The sequence below is a fragment of the Leuresthes tenuis genome, unplaced genomic scaffold (genome assembly GCF_036924035.1).
Source record: "Leuresthes tenuis unplaced genomic scaffold, fLeuTen1.0.hap1 SCAF_11, whole genome shotgun sequence".
NCBI classification, from domain to species: domain Eukaryota; kingdom Metazoa; phylum Chordata; class Actinopteri; order Atheriniformes; family Atherinopsidae; genus Leuresthes; species Leuresthes tenuis.
In genome coordinates, this window is record NW_027325365.1 from 6,110,997 (window position 1) to 6,135,487 (window position 24,491).

Sequence of the window (24,491 nt, forward strand, 5' to 3'; positions counted from 1 at the left end):
GCTTTTACCTTTATTTGTACAATCAATGTTATTTACAGACATTGCATCATTTTAGCTGAGTACTGATTGGGTTGCTGCCTTTTTAGGTGTTAATACGGTCCATCTACTTGATGAACATATTGAGTTGAGTATCTATTGGACAGTGTGGATCCAAAGTGTTGTCATTAAGCAACTGTACTGTTCTTTCTGTTTGTATTTCATTAATAGGATAAGAATTTTAAAGCCATACTTGGTTGTATTAAAGCATGTATTATATCTTAGTTAATATTTAGCTGAAACCGAGTTGAGCCTATTTAAAAGATGAGATAAGATTGAATAGAAGTAAGTTTTACAATCAAATAGGATCTTGCTGTAATTTAGGAAAAAGTGCAGCTTGGCACATAGCTCTATCTCATTTTATTGTTTCCATTTTAAAATGTTAAGAGATTTAATCACGGTCTGTCCAGGTGTATGTTCCATGCTGAACTTTGGTTGAAAACAAAACATCAGCTGATTTTTATCATGGCTGCTTTTTTCCCTTTAGGTACTGATCACCATCTACTGGCTCGGTCGTGCTGCCAACAGCTGTACCTCCTACAACGGGCCCACACTGGACCTGAAAGAGTTTGAGGGCCTGCTGTCACAGATGCGAAAGGTTTGCAATATTTATATATATATTATTCATATTTACTGCGTTTCATGGAGAAAGAATATATGAAAACAACCTACATCTGATGTGACTACATTGTGTCAGTTTTTGCTCAAATATCATATTACGCTTCTCTCAGTAATCAGAGCTGGTGACTACTGAGACATCATATAAGCAGCAGGGAGGATTACATATGTATTAGAACATTGCATATTTCATCCCTGCAGTAACCAAATGTCCAGCCAGTGTGATCTGCAGCACGACACACAGTCTCTGCTTGATCACTTACTGTGAGATGCAGTGAATGAGTGTTAAAGTGTCCTGAGATTTCTCAGAAATGATCTCAGGACAACGCCATCCACCTCAAGTCCAGTCATGAACCTTCATAAAACTGGACTCTGGTGTAAATGTCAGCATGTGTCCTACCCCATTGCTGTCCAAAAGGATGGAGAAATGTTGGAACTAGTGTGACACGTGCACACTATGCGACTGTGTCTGTATCATTCATAGCCATGATATCACCCCCATGCAATTTATTCCACAACGTGACATCCCTTTGCTTTTCAATAAAAGTGAAAATCATCAGCCAATTCAGCAAAGTTAGTTTCCCAGATGTTCACACGTCACATACAACTGAAATAAAGCCAAATTTCCATTAAGCAAAATAGTGCAAGCGTAAAAATAAAAATGGGATTTAAAAATCAAGGAAAGCTCATCAGCTGTCATTTCCAATCAGCAATGCACCGACCACTACTCCTCCAACAGTTATTAGATAAAAGCTGCCCTATGACTGAAGATTGAAAAGCAAGAAGCAGGTGGATGTGGAGCCTGGCTGCACCTACTCATTTTTAAAAAAGTAGGTCTAAAAATTCTGAAATAATTCTAAAAACAACCTTTTATTTTATTTAATTGTGAAAGTACCCGACCATGCAGATAGTCTTAGTTTAAATTGACCTTGGTTTTAGATGTTCAGCCTTAAGAACAAGATTTTTATTGTTTTAGTTTGTCTACAAAAGGAAGCACCCTAAACCTAGAATATAATGCAACGGCTCTGGGTTGAGGCAATATGAGCAAATTGATTATTAATCTGTCAAACTCTTCCAGCGTTAACAGAAAAACTGAAATCAATTGAAAGGTTGTTGACGTTATTACATCACCAGAGCAAAGCAGGTAGACGTCACAGTCAGACAATTCCCACACGTCGCACTATTGCAGAGGAGCCTCTGTGAAAACGAAGAATTTTAAAAGGCTTTTTGGGAGCTGCATAACAGGGGGTCCGAGGGTCAGGAAAAGGAAGTTGTTTGGTCGACAGGAAAAGTCTTTCTCCACCTTCCATTAGAGGCAAGAGGTCACTATTGTGAAGAGAGAGAAAGACGAGTGATGTAGGCAGGAAATAATAGTGAGTTTTTAAAAAGGTTGTTGGCTAAATAGATGTGGGGTGCCTGCGGAGTTAATTGAGATGTTTGTTTCAGACGGGGCTCTAAGGACTGCAAAGAGCTGCACTGAGAAGGACAATGCAAAGAAAATTCCCTCCTGATATTTGGGTGCTTGTTTAGTTTAGTTTTTATCAAATGTCATGTTTTGTTCCTTTTTTTTTTTTTACTTTTGTGTGTTTTATAAAGCTTATGTGTGTGTTTACGCATTCTTAGGAGGCAGAGGAGGCAGAAAGCCCTAAACGCAGCATCCGGGACAGTGGCTACATCGACTGCTGGGACTCTGAGCGCAGCGACTCTCTATCTCCGCCACGCCACGGAAGAGAGGATTCATTCGACAGCCTGGACTCCTTCGGCTCGCGCTCACAACAGACCCCGTCGCCAGACGTCCTTGTCCCCCGCGGCAGCAGCGATGGTAGGAAATGGTCATTTACACTGAATTACTAGTTTTAACTGATAATACAAGTGCAGTCTTGCGATTAAACTGTTCACCCTTTAAGTAAAAGTTTACTGGTTCTATATCTGCTCAGTAGCCATTGTGTTTTATCAAAAACATCTGTCTGTCTTGTAGATGACACTTAATTTAGTACTGGCTTTGTTTGGGTTATTTAAGGTGTACAGACACAGTATATGGATGAGTATAAATGCGTATTGTCCCTCTTCTGCTACTGTAATAACGCTTGTTGTTCTCCTGCCTGTGTTTTCTCAGGGCAACGCCCAGTGTAAGTTACAGAATATTGTGAATGCTCTCAGCACAGTGCCGGATTTAGAGTAGATTATTAGCCATTGTTTAATGTTATACACATTCAGATATATTCTAAAAAGAGAGGAAGTTCAGTGCTGATATAGCTAAGGTCAAATTTAGCATATGTTGTGGGAGTTGTGAAAACCATTTTTCACGTGTTCTAGAAAAGAAAACACATCTGCTGTTTGTTCTTTGTCAGAACAAGAGCTACATTCACATCACACATCTTCTCTCTCTCTGAAAAGCACCTCATCCATTTTCTTTGTATAATTAAATACATCACTTCTACATCACCTTATCTGATATTCATTTCTGGTGTCAAAAAGATTGGCAAGAAGGCAAGTTTCAGGGATAAATGATCACTTCTGTGTTTGAGTAATGTAATATCAACAGAGGCTTCACAAAGCTGACAGTTACAGTTACATCATGTGATGTGCAACTGAAATCATGTGGTTTCATTGTCTCTGTGAACACACTCAAATTTGGATTTGGTTTCATAAAAAATGGTGATGTAGTATTTGCCAGAAAGAAAAATGAGGGGTTGTATCTTGAGCACTATGTGGTTTTGCATTACACTTGATTAATGTGTCGGTTAAGATCCAATCGAAAGTTTCTGGTTTGACGAGAGAACTCGAGTGCCTTCCATAAGCGGCTGCCAGCTAAATGGCTAACTACTCTAACTGCTTTATGATGTGAGTGTGCATTTTATGACCACTCACCTTGAGTCCTAAACAATACAGCATGATGACAGTGGAACTTGCAGCTGTCAGGCGGGTCCATGTGGGATTCATATGAACTTGTCTGCACGTTGACAGCTGAGCATTGGTGTCCCGCTGTGTGATTATCATCTTAAGCACATTGTGTCACTTACTGCACTAACACAGTGTGTTGTGATGTCTGCACAGAATTATGTTAGCTTATCTAACAAAACTAATTCTTTTTAAATTGCTGTATAAACAGTACTTGCTCCACTTAGGCGCTGTTTGCATTTTCAGGTCCATTAGCTTAGCAGTTGGCAATGGGTCCTTTCCCAATGCTTCCCTCCTGTTCCAGTATGATAAACAAGGAATATATTCTTGATAGATGTAGCCTTTTCACAGCATACAGACATACTAATCTACTGTGGAGCATGCAGTTTGATATCTTGGGTTAAAGCATTTTGCTACAAATAGAATAGTGTATTTCTGACTTGGATATTCACATGGTAGCATTTGCCTTTTAAACTCTGATAAGTTCTTCAGTGCAAACACAACTTTGTTGGTGTTTTATGGTCTGTGCTGAAAGCAGGAATTAAGTTTGAAAAATACATTTTTAGTGTTGTTTATAATGCCAAAAGTGACCAAATGCTGTATTTGGAAGTTGTTGATTGCTACACTGTTTGTTAATTTGACCCTTTTAAATTTTAACAACAGCCTATAAAAGATTACAGCAGTCGTCACGATGTACTGAACTGCGTGTGGGAAAGTACAGAGTGAGGCTGAGCATCCTGTTGGACTGTGTTTTTGTTTTGAGGGAAGTGCAAAGGAAACTGCTGTCCCCAAAGTCAGAGCTGTTGTCAAAGTGTAGTCCTCTAAAATCTTCAGCCTAAATCTCTGCTGGGAGTCTTTTAATTTGATAGTTTGGTCATTGTTGCAGATAAGTATGTGTGGTTATATATCCATTCATATACTTGTCTCCCTAAAAAAAGGGAAAAAGGCTATTAGATAAGGGTGAATTCCAGTAAAACAAAAATTATATATGGATATCCATTCCAGAGATGAGATAATCTGTTTTTATAGTTGCCTGAATTGATAAGAATGTGAAGCTGCCGTAAGGCATCATCTTTAACCCTCTTGCTTTTGCTACACAAGCATTATCCTGTAAATCTGTCCACCAACACATGAAAATCAAAGCTGATTAGTCACACTGTGAAGCTGCTTGTGTTTCCACACGCCCACATTTGATCCAAAGTTTGAAAAAAAAAAAAAATGGATAAATAAAAAAGTGTATTACCGACTGATAAGAAATAGGGAGGAAAGTTTGAGAAGTTGGCAAAGAAAAAATGGATGACAACACACATCCTTGAATTAAATGACGACACTTTCTATCCTTAGTGGAGTTTATTTTAAAGTATTGTGAGATCTTTCTTTTTTGCTGATAGATATTTATTAGCCCTGGTCATCAAGATATTAGCGCTGTGATCAGACCCAGTGGTACAAACGCGGTGAGAGAACAGTATAACTGTGAATTCTCACTCACAAGGAGTGACTGCACCCAGAACAAAAGCATCCATTTATTAACATGCATGCAAACAAGCCAGGTTTTCCTACCCTGACCTTCAGACCGAGCTCTTTCTTTATTCAACACTGAAAACTGACTTCACCCTGACAGTAATGAGGGAACAGGGGGAAGAGTTTAATTTAATCTCTGGAAGAAATTCAATATCGGCCGCACTCTTTTGTTCAGGCTAAGTTTGTAGATGGACATAGATGTGATAAATGGCCCATTTTGGGCCCTTGGTGCTCACTTAACAAAGACGATCCTTCTCACGTTCTAGTTTTGCTGGGTGACACCCACGACTAGTCAGCTGCCGTTTAAAAGAATAATTACAGTAGTAATTGAGAAGTTTTTTAGGGTTTTTGTAGAAAATGTTGCCTCGGGTCCAGAATTAATATTTTTCTAAGATATCAGTTACTTGTTTGTTTTCAACAACTCATAACTGATACTATTCAACAGTGTTAATTGAACAGTTTGAGGCTTCCTTTTTATCTGTACCTCATTTTCTCTTATCTTGAGGACCACATAAGTAAAAAAAAAAAAAAAAAGGCTCATTTTACCCTCCCCTACTGCATCTCACGGAAGGCTTTTTCTGCTCAGTCTGAATCACTGCTGAATGTCTTGTTACACATATCATGCTATGATACAAAATTTTACAGACACAATGCTATCACTCTTCATTTGTTATGTTATCTCAGAAATTCACTAAACTCAGCAACCTTTCCTACTCTATGAACACACATAGATGATTATTGATTTAGTATGTTCCTGTAAAAGCCTTGCACAGTATAGCCCTGATACACAGTAAACTTCAGTGTAACCATATGTGCAGAGCACACATCATCCCATAAAAACATGTGTTGTTCCTTAAAGATGGCTCAACTTGGATGGTAGAGCCACTCATGTTTCCAGTTAATGGGTTTGGAGTCATAATTGAACCATTCATAGTTGGAACTGCAGACTCCTCAGGGCCTTTTTTGATCTGTCAATCTTTTAGACGATATAAAAACAGCAATTGATAGAAAGAGAGCTTTTCACAAGTTCAAAATGTGACGTTTGTTTCCACCAACAGATGTGGCTGCTTCCACATGTGTCTGCTTAAAACTAAAGGAAGATTTTATGGTTTAGATCTTCTTGAAAGTGTGGGTTTATACTTGGAAAATGTATACACTGAGTCATTGGTCATGGACTGAGTACAGAAGGACTCAAAGATGGGAAAGAATCACATCCACTGAACACCTTGGAGAGGAATTTCTTGGAGACCTTGGGTTAAGCTGGGCTACATATATCAGTTTCCTGCTGTTTGGACATTTCAAATCTAGTAGGTGTCGGATTAGCTAAAAAAATGACCAAATTAAGTTGGAGCTGACTGGTGGGACAACGGTACATCACTGGAGCTGTAAACATGTGATACCTTAATTGAGCTTTATTTTTCTTTCTGCTCCTTTGTATGTTTTTGGAGGATCACTTCAGGACATTTTGCAGAGGAATTCAACACACAAAGCAGGGAAAGTCCTTGAGCAATGTACGTCTGAAAATCCAGGTGTTAAAACTGACATTAAAAAGCTAGCAATGTGTTTCAGATGTCTTAGAGGCAGACATAGTGGCATCCTGAGGAAATTCTTCTTAACTTACGACTAATATGTAGTCAGCGCAAGCTGCACAATACAGATTTAGTGTTGATTTATGGTACCTGCTTTGTTTCATAAACACAGCCCGATAACCTGCTTGGATCTGATTTATGCTCAGCTGCTGGAATGCACTGTATATAATAACACTGTACGGCCTTTTTGATTTAATAGCTGAGGGAGAAATTCTGTAGATATTAAGAAATAAGTGCGCTGTATCTACCATTTGACTTCTCAATCAACAATTTCCTATCTGAGCTTGTTATATATATATTAATCTCTCTCTCCTCCTCCCATTCTTCCATTTTTTTAAGAGGAATCATGATCATTTTAAACACATTTTCACGAGAAGGCTCTGTTCACATGCATGTGCTTGAAGATGAAGAAGCACAAAATGCCTCGATGGCTAAATAATCACAGTATAGATTAACAATATTTACACTGAAGTAAATGCTGGGAAGTCATCTGCAAGTAAATCTAATTAAACTCTGGATAAAACTCTGATAAAGTGACACATTTTTTTTGTCTTTTTCATGTAATTAGATTGTATTCTTCACAGAGTTCAGATCATGGAAATTATTAACGAGTAGTATTCTTTGTTCTGGGTTGAATCATATCCTCTGTATTTATACTAACCTTTCAATCAGTGATCTCTGTTAAGATGTGTGTCTCTGATGGAATGACCAAAATTTACTTACTAATTCCCCATCTTCCTTTAAAGACTACCACAAAGACAGCCATATGATCTTGGTCTATAAAGGCTGTTTTTTTTTTTTCAAACATATAGGGATACATGAGCTATTTTATTGACTACTTTAATTGGCAGGTTTGACTTTTGTCTTTCAGTTTGTTTTTCACTTACTGCGACTCCCAGTGATTTTCTGATGTAACACATTACACATTTAAAAGCTTAAATAGGAGAAAACTGGGTGTCTTTGTGGTAATAAGTCCCATCGCCTTCCATGTAAGGACAGGATTACAATGTATGAGATTATTGCCATGGATTGGAGAATCTATACAGACATATTGTACAGTCATTGTGGGCTTCAGGCTTAATTTCCACCCCTTTATCTCACATTAGGCCGTGGCAGTGACTCGGAGTCAGACGGCCCCCCTTACAGAAAGATGCCAGATGTCCATAAAGATGACATGTTGGCAAGGCGGACGTCAGTCAGCGAGCCACGGACCGCCATGCCTTTCAACCAGTACCTGCCCAACAAGAGCAACCAGAGTGCATACATGCCAACGCCGCTCCGCAAGAAAAAGAATGATAAAGAGGAGGGAGGGCGCAAGAGCTGGAGTACTGCCACGTCACCTGTAGGGGGGGACAGACCCAGTAGGTGAGTGGGATTTTTGATAAGAAATAAGGAAGTGTAAATCCGATTGGCTTAATCTAAAGTTATTAAGAGTCTGATTTGTTATTTATAGTTCATATATCATTTACCAAATAGTTTCGTTTGACCGAATTAAAGGTGTCATGTGCATCTGATCTCTGTTGTTAAGTTTCAGTACACTTACAATCTGTCAGAAAAAGTAACGCTTTAAACCAAATGGTTTGGCACAGACATGCGTACATCATCTGATTATTTCAGAGCAATTTAAGAATTAATTAAATGTTTCACCTTCATGTTCTCCGTTGTTTGCAAAATAGAGCAAAAACAGGCTTTTTTATAGCTTATTTTATGTGAAATATCATAGGACGATTTGGTGACCTGGCAGAAATAGCTCTGTAGGGCACATTTGCAGCAAGCATGGTTATTATAGCTTAATGCACGGGTTATGTGGGTGTAGACTGCACAAGCATGACTGGTGCAGATGAAGCTTATATTTTAAATGCTTTGACAGAGTTTGTGATGGGGGGAAAAAAAATTCTAGGTAAAGTTCAGCATGTTTCCCATATGAACTGATGTGTAAATTCAGTTAAATATGGCTTGTGTACCTGCAGTCCATTAAAATAGATATTAGATTTAAACAGAATTGATAAAACTGATCAATATTAGAGACAGATTTTAAAACAAGTCATCTATTACATACTTTTCAGTCCTAGATTTGTGTTGGGTTTCATTTTGAGTTTCAAGAGAAGGTGTCACGCATGTCAAACTGTAGTGTGACTGGAATTAAGCCTTTCAGCTGCTGAGTATTTTTTCTCTGTCTGGTATTCTGCAGATGGGAGTGGCTGATGTTGCCCAGATGTGTGGGTTCATTGAATTTCAGTGAAGTAGGGGTTCGTAGTAAAAAAATTGATTTGGCATGTCGACACACGAAAACACAGGATTCCGAAGTTTCATCATGTTTCAAATTTCTACACGCTCAGTGGATTCCTGTCCCTTTTAATTAACTGTGGTGTCAGTTTGTGTATTGTTGTACTACAGTTTGAGGGCTGATGTCTTGAGTTCAAGATGTGCTGCCATTATTTTGATTGTACTGGCAGACAACGTCAGGAGACTGCTGATACTAAACATAAAACTAAATATCTGCAGTCTTATTCGTTGTTTTTAAAGTAGGGCGATGGGTTGTACATACTCCAGGGAAATGTGTGCAGTCAGTCTGTTGTGCCTGGGTGTATCACTCATTGTCTGCTGCTAACATGAGGTTTTCCCTAAGTTCATTCATCATGTTGTGTTGCATCAAAACTTTGCTTTTAAACATTTCTCATTTCTTGTTTTCCTTTTTTCCCCTCCTCTCCATTTCCACTTTTCACCCTTTCTCATTATGTGTCATTGTGTTTCCTTAACACACCTCTCTCCCTCTCTCGTGTGAACCCAACTCCCATTACATTTGTATGTGCTTTGTCTCATGACCATCATGTCATTGTTTTCCTCGTGTCACTTATTTTGCTCCAATGCAATCACGTCTTCCTTCCCTGTGTTTGTTGTGTGAATGCGTGATATATCAGTCCAAATGAGGTCCCTAGCTTTGTTGTCCCACTTGAAGATTCCTATAGTCCATCTCCCACCCCACCTCTTGAACCCCATACACAGATTCAGGAAAACAAGAGTAAAAAGGACGCAGAGGAAGGAGAGAAGACCGCATCCATCCCTTGCATTGAGATCCATGCTGTGGGTATAAGGAGGAGCAGTGAGCCTCTGCCCTGTAGCCTCCCCCAGCCCCACACAGAGCCCCCCAGGGAGATTGTAACTCACCCGAAGGTCACCTCAGAGCAAAGGTCTTCACTTTTACTCATGTTTTTGCCAATTCCTAAAATCTTTATCCCAGTTCCCTTTTCATGCACCTGATATTAATTTGTTGTTCCTCTAAATCACCTAAATCTATGCAGTGATGAATCGACTTATAGATTTTAAATTGACTACATATGCATATATTTTTAATACAAGTATTTCTGCTTATGAACACCAAGGAGTGCAGTCAAAGGGCCCAGCCAAAGCCGATGCTGTATTTCACAGCCTCGATGAAAGTGAGGTGTATCTGCACTGATTTTCTTATTACTGTTGGCCATTATTCAGTCAGCAGCACAGGTTCTTATTTAAGCTCAACTGTTGTTTGGTTAAAGGGTCGTTTCATCCCAATTGAGTGTTATCTAAATCTAATCTTGTGCAAATTTTCTTTTATCCGTGACTGAAACCAACTCAAGTACCTCTCAAAACACTCCAAACAAAAAAAAAATCATCTCTGCAGCAGATCTATCCAAAAATGATGTTTATCAGGGTAATCCACAGACTAGACTGTGAACAGTTTCATCAGGACTTTTTCTTTTATAGAAAATAGTTCCAATTTTCACAGCTGGTGTTTCAATTCAACCATTTTACTCTTTGGCACTGTTATTACCAGATCATAATTTCCACTGCTGTCCTTATCCAGGAGCATAACAATAAGTTACCAAGAGGCTCTGTGCACACTTAAACCTGGTAAGGACACACTGTCCTGAACTTGTAGCCTTTTGCTTATAGAACTGGACAAAGTCTTTACCCCGCACGCCACCCGGGGCCACAGATTATACATTTCGTCTCGAGCAACAAGGTTAGTATTATGAGCTGTCAAGGCACAATGCTCTTGCATATTTTACAGTTTGCACAAGTCCAGTGTGAGCTAAGATTTCAGTATTTCTTTCATGAAAAATGTCAGTCTAAGGCTCTTAAGTTATTTCACAACCCGGTCTTATCCGGTGTTATTTCCTGGTAAAGCTGACATTTCTTTCACAGCTTGTTAAGAGTGTTAATTCGAGTCACACCCCTAGTTCCCAGTTTTGTTTTGTTTTGTTTTTGTTTGTTTTTTTGGCGTAGATGCTATGGCATCTGTGGGCTGTCAGCATTTCAAGAGCTTGAAAGGAATCCTCAGAGGATTGTGTAGATTTCTGCTCCAAAGGAGGGCATGTCAAGGATGTTTATATAAGGATTTAATTTGGACTTGTCCACTTGATAACTGCTTGTATTTCTTAAGAGTGAAACTAAGGCTGGTATTTTTGCATTTTGCAGTGTAACCATGAGTCAAATTCAGGGTTTGCTGATATGGCTGTCTCTATTCCAATATTTAAAACTAAAGTAGAACTGGGATGACATCAAGCCACATTGTAGCATTTTAGCTAATTTTAGCTTGTGCTAAGTAAACACAAGTTTGAAATGATCATTATCCATTAAACCAAGTGGAAATTCTGTTGCACGACAAAACGGCTTCAGTTACATGTTTTGAATTGATAAAATCCAGATTTATAAATAAATTGTGCAGGGATTGAGGAAAACAATTCACTCTCAGATTCTATCACACTTGACCTTTCCTCCAAAACCACCATCATAGTTCAGGAGAAAACCTGTGCACCCTTTTGATAAAAAACACACTCACAAACCGTAAATGTTCATGTGCGCACAGCCAAACACACTCTCAGAGAGCATGAACATGCGACCCACCCTCAGGATGTGAGGAAATGGGGCCTTCTTCCTTCCCTGACCCTCAGCAGGCGGGGGCCGAAGGTTAGCTTTTCACTGCCAGCAGCTGGCCAGTCTCTCCCTCCCTGCTGTGCATTCTGGAAGTTTACAGTCCAATAATAAGCCTCCCACAAAATAGCTGTTCATGACAGTGACAGCAGTAAATTGAGTTTTGACTTGTTGACTGAAATTTGTTTTCACAGGCTGCTTTGAAAAGACCTGTAAGCATGCAGTATTTTCTTAAATTTATGTCCTCAAGAACCTCCACATTCAGGCTCCTCCAGAGGAATGGTGTCTGATTATAGAGGATGATAACCAGGCAGCAAACGGTTTAGTGTGCTTTGCTTTCTGCAGTATTCCAGCTCGCTCGTGCTCAGAGGAACTCTTCCACCATTCAGTGGCTCTAGCAGCAAACACCAACACAGCTGGAAAGCATCGCACAGAGGCAGGTGCACAGGGAGATGATGAACGGCCTTGTCGAATGCTGCCCTCACCCAAACAAACTCTGAGTCCCTCTGACTTCCTTCCTGTGACCAGTGCCATGGCAACCACTTCTACAGAAACGACTGACGCTGGCAGGCAGAAGGGACAGGAACTGAGGGAAAGAAATTGCCTAAAGGAAGACAAACCTGGGTTGGACAGCGGTCTTCCAGCAACGTGAGCTTTGTGCTGCACTACATTCAGTGAAAGTTCAATTCTCTTTTAAAGTCGGGGATCTTCTATTCTGATGATCCCTGAATACTCTATCAGCATGTGACATTGACCTGAGACTACACTGCTTCTGTTCAGATTAACTGTAACTACCTGAAGATTGCATGACCTTTTCTTCATGAATGCAAATAGCAGCTGCTGTCTAAAACAACTGTGCATATTGGACTCAAAGTGCATGGGAAATCTGAAGAGCGTCTGTTCTCATTTCCTTGCTTTTTTCTGCTAATACATCATTTGAGGAGGAAGAAGCATTTGAGAATGTGGCCTTTGATAATTTTTTTTGTTGTTGTTCAGGAGACGCACTTGGGGAATATGACTCCAGTGGATTCTGAATTACATGTACATTTTCTCAGAATGTGTTTAGATGGGTGCTCTTCTGAATCAATCACACAGCGATAATTCAATGAAATACTGCCACTATGTTGGTTTTAATGCATATGCCAGGCCTATATCTTCCTACCAAGAACATATGGTGAATAGATGTTCTACTATAACATAACATGTGGCAAACAGCCATCGTCACAACAAAAAAAGTGTCTGGTTTTGATTCATGGGAGTCTTCTCTTTATTTAGAAAACCTTCTTTTGTGGGACGCAAACCACAGGCCACACTTTCTCTCACCCCTCCAACATCACAGAGGCTGCTCTTTTTAAAAGAAAAGAAAAAAATAGTGGTGAAGACCTTTGTGGTTGAGGCCAAACCTATAAGTGGTCACAGACAGAAAACGAGCCACATCTTTGATGTTGTTCTTGCACTAATTAAAGATGCATGTGCCTTTTTTTTACAGTTTATTATCAGCTGCAATATAATACTGTTGCCAAAAGCATCTTTCTTTATGCTGTTTTGCTTTGCAGTGCTGCTGTAAACTTATGTTCAGGTTGTGTTTTGGATTAGGCTGCCCCCTTGTGTGTGGTCTGTGTATCAGCACAAAAAAACAAACGAGCACACTTTTTTTTTTTTAAATCATGCATCAAACAAAACTGGTATGTACTGGCATTTTCTCCACTTTCATCTGTCGGTAACTAACCGAACACCAAATGTGATCATGACAATATATTATCTACTATTTAACACTCAAATAACCCATTGTTTAGATATTTGCATGAGAAGATGACATTTCTCCCTTCCGAGAGTCCTTCATTTGTCATTGTGTTCTCTCCTCGTGCTCTCTGTCCTCTGTATATTCAGCCACAAAGATGGTGTGTCAGATGATCCCCCGTAAGTTCTCTTTTCATTAATCAAATGCTCAGCTGCCTGACCAGCTCTGCTCAGCACCACAGAACAACGCCAGCTTGATTTATTCTTAAAGTTTGGTTTTTATTTTTGCAAGTTGGAAAATGTCTCTGATCATTTTCTCTTTCATGTTTTTACACTAAAGTGATTTTTTTCTTTTCATTTTAGTTGTTTTTAACCATTGTCATACAGCACATGAATTCCACACAATATTGGGAACATTTTTTCTCACAAGATGCACACTTTGGATACTGTTTTTCAAATGGAAATATTCTGTTTAGTTAAGGCAAGTGGATCAAGGGCATGCTTTTAGAAAGAAAAACTTAAAAAGTCTTCATGAAATGTCTATTTGTATGATTAAAAAATCTAAAATGGACATGTATGATGCTTCTACATGTCCAGAAGTGGAGGTGGGAAACAGTCCACAAATAGCAGCACAGACGATCTTCAAAAAAACTGTGTGATACAGTTTCTTTCTATAAATAGGAAATGGCAAGGTGAAGTCTGTTTTATGTCCAATCAAACTGATATATGTTCTTATATATCGCTTTTCTTAGCTTATGAAGGTCCTTTCAGACAGTATTTTGTGCCAGTTTTGGGACTCTCATTTTTTGTTGAAATAATGATTGAATATTTTATTTTCTACAGAGGTATATCCTCACACAAGTTGAAAAAACACCCTAAAAAAACGCAATCTCTATAAAATCTAATAAATAATCTGCTTTATCATTTAGACAATGAAGGTAAAATTGTGACATGCAGGGGTGCAGTTCATCTATAAAACCAGTCTGAATGTTCTCAGTGATGACGGTACTATTTATCATATTTCTTTTATTTGACATTTACTTATAATTCAGGGGAATGCATCCAGTCAGAGCTACTATGATGCTCCATTTGTCATAAAAAGATCACCTGTGAGCTCTTTAAAAGTGTTTTTTTGTCTCTCTCACACACTCTTGTTATAAAAGAGATGCTTAACGATCAGACAGATTTTCCGTCATGCATCACATAAATAAATTATTTAAGTTTAATAGCTGCACTAAATTAGGGTAAAATCGGAACGTGTACTTGTGTGAAGGATGGTTCCCTATGCTTGGGTAACAATCCGTTTCTTTCAGATTTACTATGTGCCTGCAGTGGTGATTGTGGAGAGGACACGGCTCATCTTCTGTGCTTCTGCCAGCTGCATGTATCATGGAAACAGCCACCTTACCTTCATTTAATTCCTTTATTTCACAAAGCAAACAGGGAAAAATATTCATGATAATCTCTGCTGCCTGAATTGAATGCAAAAAAGGCAGCTTTTCACACATCTATGGATGTTTCCATGGTTTTACTTATACCTGCTGGCCATAACTTTTAAGGTAAAATAACATACCAGTTGCATCTTTGATCAAAAACATGTTCCAGCTGCAAGTTCCTGCAATCAACACTGCGAGTAATGCCCGTATACCCCTTCTTTTGTAATTTCATGTCTAGTCATACAGTGCCTTTGTATACTTGAACAAATGAAGCTGCAGTATTTTCTGGAATCCCAAAACGGATACTGTGACATTCCTGACTGAACAAATACAAAGGGGGCAATATTCTGACTTTGTGAAGATAATACTGGTTGTTTAGTAGCATGAACTCACAAAAGAATTTTACTAAAAAGCTTTGCAACCACAGCCATCTGCACTTTAACATGATGTTTTCAAATGCTTCTTTATTATATTATCCTATGCTGTGTTTCCTAATGAAACTAAACTTTTGAATGTGGCATGAATCAACAAGACAACAGTCAAAGAGCAAATTCCTCAGAGGGAGAAATTCTATTTAATATAGCCAAAGGAATAATTGAATGAAAGAAGGTTTTGATTTGGTATCTGTACTGAGTCACTGACTAAAGACTGTTCAGTTTTCTTTACTCTGATGGGTTGATGTGGTTTCTTTCCGATTAGAGTGCCAACCTAAGGGGATAGTGTTTGTTTTATGTTTAAACAGGTTATGTCATTGTTCCGTTTTTACTCTGACACTCCAATAACATCAGGAAATGGATAAGAATTCCAACATCACAGTGAAATACACTATGGGAAAACACAAAATAAGATAATCTCTTTAAATTAAAATGATGGGGTTTTCATCATGCTCTTTGTCTGTCTCTTTCAACTTCATTCCCAGGAGTATGAGTATGATCGACATGCGTGGGGAGGAGGAAGCGAGCTTGCAGCCACACAGTCAGGTGCGTCATGAGCTGATGCACAACCAGTACAACCGAATGAAGGAAGAGGAGGATCACTGGCAGGACGTGAGTGTTAAGTTTTGCATTTTAAGTTTCTCTGCTTATTTCTTGTCTTCATTGAGCCTGCAGGTTAGCAGTAGCATGCTGTGGTGTTTTGTGCATGCAGTAAAAATCAATATTTTGCTGTGCGTCAGTTGAACAACTGAGAGCTGTTTTCCAGGAGCACAGCAGTGCTGCAGGTTTCGTCACTGCTGAGCCGAGCCTTACCTGAAATCTTTTTTGTGCCTGTCAGGATCTGGCCCGATGGAAAAGTAGGAGGCGGAGCATTTCCCAGGATCTTATTAAAAAAGAGGAGGAGAGAAAAATGATGGAGCAGTTAATGTCAGGAGACGGCTGTATCTCTCAGAGGAGAAGAAGCATCAAGACCTACAGAGAGATCGTGGAAGACAAGTAGGTGACATCCACAACACAGTGAGTCCAAGTTTAATTAGTTTCCCACCAAAAAAGCTAAAGTTGCAAGTGAAGTGCAATACCAGAATGATGAAAAAAACTAGGTCATTTTCAGAGAAGAGAATTAAATTGTAATTCCTGTCAGCGGGCACAAAGGTGACAAACGCCTCAGGGGGGTTCACTTAAAGTAGGTCTCCTAAAGATAGAAAAAAAGAGGAAGATAACTTCTGTTTAAGTGATTGTGAAGCAGAAGTACAGGAAGATTACAGAATAATTAACAATATTTATATTGATATTTATTTTTTGTAGGCAGACAATCGGAAACAAATCTTTCTTGTTTTTAAAAAGGTTTTAGAAGGCCTGAGAAAAGCCCAAAAACGGTAACCAGTCTCAGTTCTGTGAATTGCATCAACCACTAATGCATCGAGTATTGTAAATCAAGCGTTGTCATGTCGATAATGTAGCAATTTTACCTCTTCTTCACAAGGGAGCGCCGTGAGGAGGATCTGCGGCAGGCTTACAGGAGAGCCAGAACTCCGCAGGAAGCGTCTGCCATTCTCCAGCGTTACGCCCAGCGTTTCTCCATTAGCGAGGCAGTCCTTGAACGCCTGGAACTGCCAAAGCTCCTGGACCGCAGTGTATCTGCTGACCCCTCCCTGGCCACCTCACCCTACTCTCTCTCCCTGTCGTCCTCCCCTACGACTCCAGACCCCTTCGACATGGACCCCAATGGGCCCATGAAGTATCTGCGCCAGCAGTCTGCTCCAGCTCCAAAGTTCACATCTACATTGGAGGCGCGGATTGAAGAGTTTCCCAAAGACTCATCTTCACACCAGCGGCCTCAGATCCGCTCTCGCTCATCTGAGCCGCCTTCAACCCGAGCCCTGTCACCCAAACCGGTGCCTTTGCTGACACCCAAGCCTTACTTCCAGCCCCGACCTGCAGCAGCTGAAACACGGAACAGCAAGGTGAGACTGATTCAGTATAGAGTGGTCAGATTCAACACTAATGAGTAGGATTGAGGGATAAGTTAACAGTAATGGAAAATCTTCTTTATGGTGGAGATCTAAGTCATTCTAAATTCCAGTACCACATTAACATCATATCATATCATTCTCTTTGCAAATGCCTGTCATATTCAGAGAAAAGCTGATTTAGATACCAACTAGACTATACCCTACACTGTTACTATTTATGTTCCTCTACATGCATGCATATAAAGTAAAATATCTGATCAGTTGAACTGTGATTGAGGCCTTGACCACTTCACATGTGGGTAATTCCCACTGCTCCCTTCTGGTGGGTACATTTCCCTGCAGCTCTCTTGGCATTTACATTAGAATACCACAGAACTGCCATGGTGATGAGCAACTGATGCCTTGGAAAACAGAAGACTTTCCCTCCCTGAAGAAGCATGTAATGTTTAGATTTAGCACAAATTCCCCTCAAAAGGATCCACTTCCCTTTCATCAGGAAAAAAAAAATGACCAAATGGGAATATTCAAAATGAGATCTTGTGTTTTGGTGCAGCAAGGAGGGAGAGGCGGGTTATTATAAGACCAAATGGAGCAGAGCCCTTTTCTGGAATTTCTTGTCAGGAGTCTGAACGGAGCCTGGGTTTGAATGGAGTCCTCTGTTCCCTATTGACTTAAGAAGTTGACAAGTAGGACCCTCTCAATGTGAAGTGGGCTCCCAGTGCACAAAGAGAGCCCACACAGCCTGCTCGGATAGGGATGAGAAGGTGGAGGCAGATTGGGCAGAATGAGAGGCTGCATTCACCCACCTCTAGCAGTGTGTCTTAAGTTACCGCTCACCAGGAGCGCCCCAGGCATACATTAGTGCCTCTTTGTCATAGAGGTCAGCAGGGTGTTGTGAGCAAGATGAACAGCTGACAACTACCAGAGAAGAGAGCCTTAAAATGAGAATGAATGAAGATGTTTTTACATTGTTTATGTAGTCTTTTTAGTTTCCATCAGTTAGTTTTGCTCATTGCTGAACATGTTATATTTAAACAAAGGAAAGCCTTCAGATGTAATATGTTATGTTGTGATGCTATGTGCATAAGATTTAATTGAATTATATAGATTATTTGCCAATATTATTCAGATATTGGTAAAGATGCTCTCTGGACTTTTTTTAGATTACTTTTAAGACTTCTTCTTGACATGTACAAGGTTTGCATGAGTAAACCAATCATTAAATCTGTTCTGTTGTGATCAAGGCGGACGGTTTGCTCAGAGTGAATGGCGACATTGGAGATGATGCTATTCCCACCAAGCCCAAGAGCCAAGGAAGGGAATCCCCTCCTCATTTTGAAGCATCCCCTTCCAAAACAATAGACAGTGCTGTAGATGCTCCATCATCAACAGTCTCATCCACTCACAGTCAGCACATCTCCACTGAAGGCAGAGGTCCAGAGTCAGAACCTGCCAAGCAGACAAAAGGCGGCACAGAGGAAGCTTCTGAGGACATCCAAGAAGAGAAAGCCACTAAGCGCCCGACGCCACTCAGCCGGCCCACTTCGCTCCCAGCGGTGAGAATTAGAATATTTTATACAGTACAAACCATTCCATCTTTCTATCTCTTAAAAGTTTAGTGGATTGATGGAGAACCATTATAGAAAACCATCTGTGGTCATTACAGGAGCTGCAGAAGCCAGAGGAAACCTTTGGGAAGACTGCAGGCCAGACAGACGCTGCTCCAGAGGAAGAAAAATCCAATCCTGCAGCTACGCATACTCCACCTGCAGGTCTGAGCACCACTCTGCTACGCTGACACCTTGTGGTTGCTTTTGCAGTCTACACATCTTTGCAGTTCATGAACTGTCGTAATTTATTTGTAAAATCTTGACAAAGCATAAAAGGTTCTGATCAGTACATTCTGAAACATTGCTTGTTCTTTCAGAAACCAAGCAAGAAAAGACTGAACCATCCAGTGAAAATCCCCCCAGTAATGTGCAGTCAGAGGTCAATACACAGCAAAATCTGCTAGTTACCTCCTTGGTGAGAAAACCGTTAGAAACATTTGATATACATCATATCAAGTCAAATGAAAAACAATTCATCTAAAGTACAGTGTTTAATCCCCCTGTAGGCAAGTGTTTCCTCTTCTCAGGAGTCCCCACAGTGTAAAGTGATGGTCCCGAGCTCAGCAGCATCGGGATCATTTGGATATCACCCTCAGGGGGAGGAAACAGCAGGTGAATACACGCCTTCATGTCCACACACTGAGCTAGCTGCTTTATTTTCATACATCTCCTTTTTTTTTAGTTTTAGTGGCTGTTTCTTCCCTCCCCCATCAATTTGCATTAATCTGTTTTATGGTGGTAATTAAAATTCCTGATCATTTTGACCCTGTTTCAACACACATGGCCTTAGGTCATTTCTCATCATTTTTAAGAGACAATTGCAGATAAAGTGTTTGATTTGGGCCGAGTCAAAAATGGCTGAGAGTCAATCGAATATGCACAAAAAAACAAACTTTGTCATTTTTTTCATGTGCATATTGACATTTTATCCTGTCATTTTCCCTGCATTATCACTGGAGGAGTTGTGTGGAAACCTTATCCAGTTTGACTTCTTTTATTATCAGGGTGTCCATTTCAGCCCCTGGTTTTGATATTTGTCCTATCCCTCATCATTTCCTTCCCTTTTTCCCTTCCTTCCCACATTCCCCGTTCTCCTTCTACCCACATACTTTTTTATATTGCTGTAGAGTTTGAAATCAGTATCAGGTCTCTGCAGGCAACCAGCAACCCTAAGTTACGCTGCGAGTTCTTCGCTCCACCAGGTAAACCTCTGTCATGGAGATCAGCCTGCACACAGGGTTCCCTGACATGCCTTAACCCTCCAGTCCCATCTTCTATTTATTCCTTAATTTCCAACATTTTGTGAATGATAAGTGACGTTTTCTTGTTGTTTTAAGTGTGCTTTAAAGTTTCTCATTTGTGCTACAACTACGCACGATGACACAAGTATGCTGAGTTGTTCAGCGTCTGACTGATCAATGTGTTGTAATTGTCAAAGAGATCATTCATTTTGATTTTGTCATCATTTTGGTTTTGGTACTATTTTGTGCATTTAAAATGGGTCATAAGCTACAAAAATAGTGAATAATCATAATGTTGACTTTAACTTTATTTTTGCCTCAGTTTGCTTCACATTGCAGATGTTTCCACCAAAAGCTACAACATCTGGCCTGTATTAGATCTACCTTAATTATTTTGATCATTTATATTGTGTAGCCTCAAAATGGAAAAGTGTCCAATGCCAGATCCATCCTGACATAATGCGCGGGGGTGGGGGGGTGTAACTTCTTATTGATTAACAAGTTGAACCACCCATAATCTAATACCTGTAATCTGTAGCTCTTGGTGGACTTCAGTTTCCTTTTACTTGACTGCTCTCTGGAGCATTTTTACTCCTCAGGTTGTCAAACCAGCACATGGTGTGTTGCCATTTTCCTAAACACGTTTCCCATCAAACTGATTTAGTTTAATCTCTTTTATCCATAATGTTTGTTGTTGTGTTTTTTTTCTGATTTCTGTTTTCTTTTTCTACAGAAGACACAGAGAAAGATTGTCGTGGAAATGTGAGTAAAATCATTTGTCTGAAAAGCTCTTTTACCGCTTCTCATCTGGCTAATGACTTTATGCAGTACTGCATTGGATGAGGAAGATAAACACACTCCAGTTTCAGGAAACGCATACAAATGGACTTAACATGTGCAATAACGCATCTTTATCTACTTGACAATACATCTATTTGCAAATAGATTTCATGCAAATGTAGAAATATGTTGCAAACAGCACAGATCACAACAGAAGCGTTTCTGGGAAGCAGTAACATGAGGCTCCAAACTGGATCACTGTTTTTCATTACTTTAGGAAATTTGAGGTGTTGTGTAAAACAGTAGAAAAGTGTTTGGTTTATTTAGTCTTGTTTTTTCTGGCCCCTCACTTTTGTCTGAATGAGGTTTTTTGTATATTGGCAGCATGTGTTATCAAACCGCTGTTTTCTCAGGCTGCAGTGTGTTGAGCTCTCTGGTCCACCGTACATTTCAGTGATTACCAGTAGTTTAGTTCAATGCTCTGAAAGTAAGAAACAAATAAGATTAACAAATATCAAACAAGATAAAAAAAAAAGTGTTGATCGCGTAAAAAGACACAAATGCAGACATGAAACTTGCATGAAACTCTTTCAGCTGCAGTTTTCACATCCACACGTGTACATCCTGTATATGTGAAATGTATAAACAGTAGGGCTGAACGATATGGAAAAGTAATCTACTGCAATTTTTTTTTTTGAAATTAAAAAAAATTTTATTAATTTTTTTTTTTTTTTTAAATGTTGCGATTTAATCAGCGATTATTTTTTAAGTTCCTTGTCTTTTGTATTTTTCAGCAAATATAGGGATATATCTTTCTGTTATAGTAGACAAACTCAGCTGTTTTCAGCTCTGCAGTCACTCTTTGCTCACATTTTTTTATACAGCTCTGGCATGCAGTTATCATATAAGGCTTAATGGTATTTTTTTTAAATGTTGAAACAAGTTTGGCGTGTTGCCTCGTGAGGTAGCAACAGTAGCAAGACATGTTTTTTTCATGCAATTAATCGTTCAGCCCTAATAAACAGCCAATACTTTAAGATTTTACTATCCCATTATGTGATTTATAAGCAAAATGTCATCAAATTGTCTGAAATCCAACATTTGTTTTTAGCTCTGTCTTTGACTTGAAGTGTTTTAACAGTATGGCGCTCAGCTACTCCTGAGGCTGTTGATGTAGCATGCCAGATGAGGATGCCGTAGCCAATGGCTGAGACTGCTTTTTATTTTTAATTTACGCTCATCTCTCTCTTTCTCTGTCTTCTCTCTCTTAGTAGGAGTCCTTTGGCTAGCATTGGAGTAGTGCTGTTGTGGTAGACCAAATATTTCTGTCTCCTTTCTCCTCTTATCTTTTGTGGTGGATGTGTGCGCACATTGATGTCAATCTGTGTGTGAATGGGTTGTGGGTGGATGTGAATGTGTGCATGGTATTTTGGTGTGTATTCACGCATGTTGACGTGTTTGTGTGTGTATATGTGTGCGTGTGGTGGGGTCTATCAGGTGTCAGTCCCGGTGTTGCCCCAGGCCAAGCGGGGAGACCGCTGGTCTTGGGACCCGGATGAGGAGCGAAAGCGTCAGGAAAGGTGGCAGCAAGAGCAGGAGCGCATGCTGCAGGTACATAGTATACCTCGAAGGGTTAAGCATGGCGCATGATTGTGAAAGATTAGGGGTTGAGTTTGTTATGGAGCTCATGGGACAGAACTAAGCACCAGCAATGTGACCTTTAGTCATGAAAATATATTACATTTTAACAGTTGCATGTAAAAAGAAGTCCAAGGGGAAATAAATTATGTACAGCTCATGCAAAAACACAATAGACTTTATTTAATGTGTGAGGCTAGCTACAAACTGGATGCATCTTTTATTTATCTCTTTCTGTATACTATTCAAATCCTCAGTTGGCAGTCAGATGTTATAGAGTTTTCAGCCTATTCCCCAAATTTATCAAGCAACAGATGCAGCTTTCGCTTCGCTTTGATATGTTAAACATGTTGAATTTGCTTAAACTGTAGAAAAGCTTGAGTCTGTATTTTTTCAGAGGTAAGGCGTTGGGCACTTTGAGAAGATTTAGCTCAACAAGTACAGTCATAGATAGCTGCATAGCTTAAAGAAATAATCAGAAAATAATTGATTTTAACACTGATCCTCTACATTTTTAGTTAACTACAGTTAAAGATGATCTTTAACATCTAATGAATGCCTTTAAAGCCTGTCACCTTTAGAGTGAATCAGATTAAATTAAACAGGTGTTTAGAGGTCATTTGAACTGCAGCTCACCTTAGCCATGAACTGGGATACCTCGCCACTTGCAAAACCCTGACAGTAAATCCAGTCCACGCAGATTTTCTACAGAAAATTAACTACATGTCACTGCTATTTCCAAAGCTTGCCTCCCATGTTTGTTTTGTATTGAGCACATCCTCCTCTGAAGGCACACCCCCAACTCCTCTATGCACACTTTAACCACTAGATGGTGATTTTGTGCAGTGGAAGAGCTTTTGGTTATCTTCCATCCCTGTCTTCATCTCATGCACATACAAAAAGCCAGGACTTTGTCCAAGGTTGCTGCTGTTGCTGCTGCCCAAATCACTCTCTCTCTCCTCAGTCAGTAACCAGTGCATCTCAAGTTCACACATTTTTCACATTTAAAGGTTTCAGTGTGGTCTATGATTGACTTTACCTGCCTGTTTGACTACATTAAATATGACTTAAACAGTGCTGAACAGATGTCTCTTCTTTGCAGTTGTTTCAGGACAGTTTGCGATGAGATGCACTCAAATGGATGAATGTCTGGTGCATCAATGTGCTCATAACCCGCCTCCCTGTTTGTTTCTGTGCCCCAGTCTTGTTCTGTTGTCTGTTAAGATGTTTTTTCTAATTCTTTGATCTTAAATCTTGACTTCATGCAGGGTTCCTACACAAGTTTGTAAAGAAAGGCGTCAGAGATGTTGTCCTTTAGCAGGGGTGTTTTTGAAAGGAATACATTTTGAAAAATATAAGGCAGCTTTTAAAATTACAATTGTGTAGGAACCCTTTGCTGAACAATGTCTGCATGCTTGGCTTTTGCCTTTTGCCTGCACTGCTTTAGTCTCTTTTTTTTTTTTTTTTAACTCTAAAAAGGAAATATTCACTTTGAGCAAATATTTAGCCAGGATGGGATGAGAAGCAAAATTAGCCTTCAGATATATTTGCTTTTCTGTGTATGCAAGATTCGCTCAGACGTTTACATCATCAGCAGATTTGGAAAAAGAATGAAAAAGAATGAAAAAGAATTCTAAGAAGCGTCTTGAAGCTTTTTTGATGACAGATATCTCTGCACATCATCTGTTTTCCCACAGTTTGCTCTTCCTCTTTGTTGAGGCTCTTTTCTGTATGTCCTGTCTGTTGCCGTGGTAACAGGAGAAGTACCAGCGTGAGCAGGAGAAGCTGAAGGAGGAGTGGGAGAAAGCACAGAGGGAGGTAGCGGAGGAGGAGAGGAAGTATCATGAAGAGGTGTGTGTTTACGCTGGAAGGCACAAGATGTAGCTGTGATCGGTTTTATTTATTTATTATTCTTACACTCCCCAAACTTTGAAATACTTCACTGCACATTATTTTTGATTACAGCATCAGCTCAACTGTATAATATACTGTATGTATGTGTGGATTTTAGATTTAAAAATGGTGTGTTTTTTTTCACTGTTACTTATCCTATTGTAACA

At 39.6% G+C, this 24,491-nt stretch overlaps 1 protein-coding gene across 2 annotated transcripts in view; it reads left to right on the forward strand.

Moving 5' to 3' along the window:
* LOC140317719 (LIM and calponin homology domains-containing protein 1-like) overlaps positions 1–24,491 on the forward strand; it is a 76,730-nt gene that overhangs the window by 45,246 nt on the left and 6,993 nt on the right. Inside the window, exons 6-22 of one of the 2 annotated variants that reach the window (XM_072395208.1) lie at positions 524–634; positions 2,278–2,476; positions 6,525–6,587; positions 7,772–8,030; positions 9,587–9,856; positions 11,925–12,227; positions 15,675–15,801; positions 16,028–16,185; positions 16,673–17,153; positions 18,407–18,718; positions 18,829–18,934; positions 19,090–19,187; positions 19,279–19,384; positions 19,900–19,974; positions 20,747–20,775; positions 22,291–22,404; positions 24,190–24,282. In XM_072395208.1, the coding sequence (XP_072251309.1) occupies positions 524–634; positions 2,278–2,476; positions 6,525–6,587; positions 7,772–8,030; positions 9,587–9,856; positions 11,925–12,227; positions 15,675–15,801; positions 16,028–16,185; positions 16,673–17,153; positions 18,407–18,718; positions 18,829–18,934; positions 19,090–19,187; positions 19,279–19,384; positions 19,900–19,974; positions 20,747–20,775; positions 22,291–22,404; positions 24,190–24,282 (2,904 nt within the window). The remainder of the gene's footprint in view (positions 1–523; positions 635–2,277; positions 2,477–6,524; positions 6,588–7,771; positions 8,031–9,586; positions 9,857–11,924; positions 12,228–15,674; positions 15,802–16,027; positions 16,186–16,672; positions 17,154–18,406; positions 18,719–18,828; positions 18,935–19,089; positions 19,188–19,278; positions 19,385–19,899; positions 19,975–20,746; positions 20,776–22,290; positions 22,405–24,189; positions 24,283–24,491) is intronic. The other variant, XM_072395209.1, reaches the window with a different exon arrangement.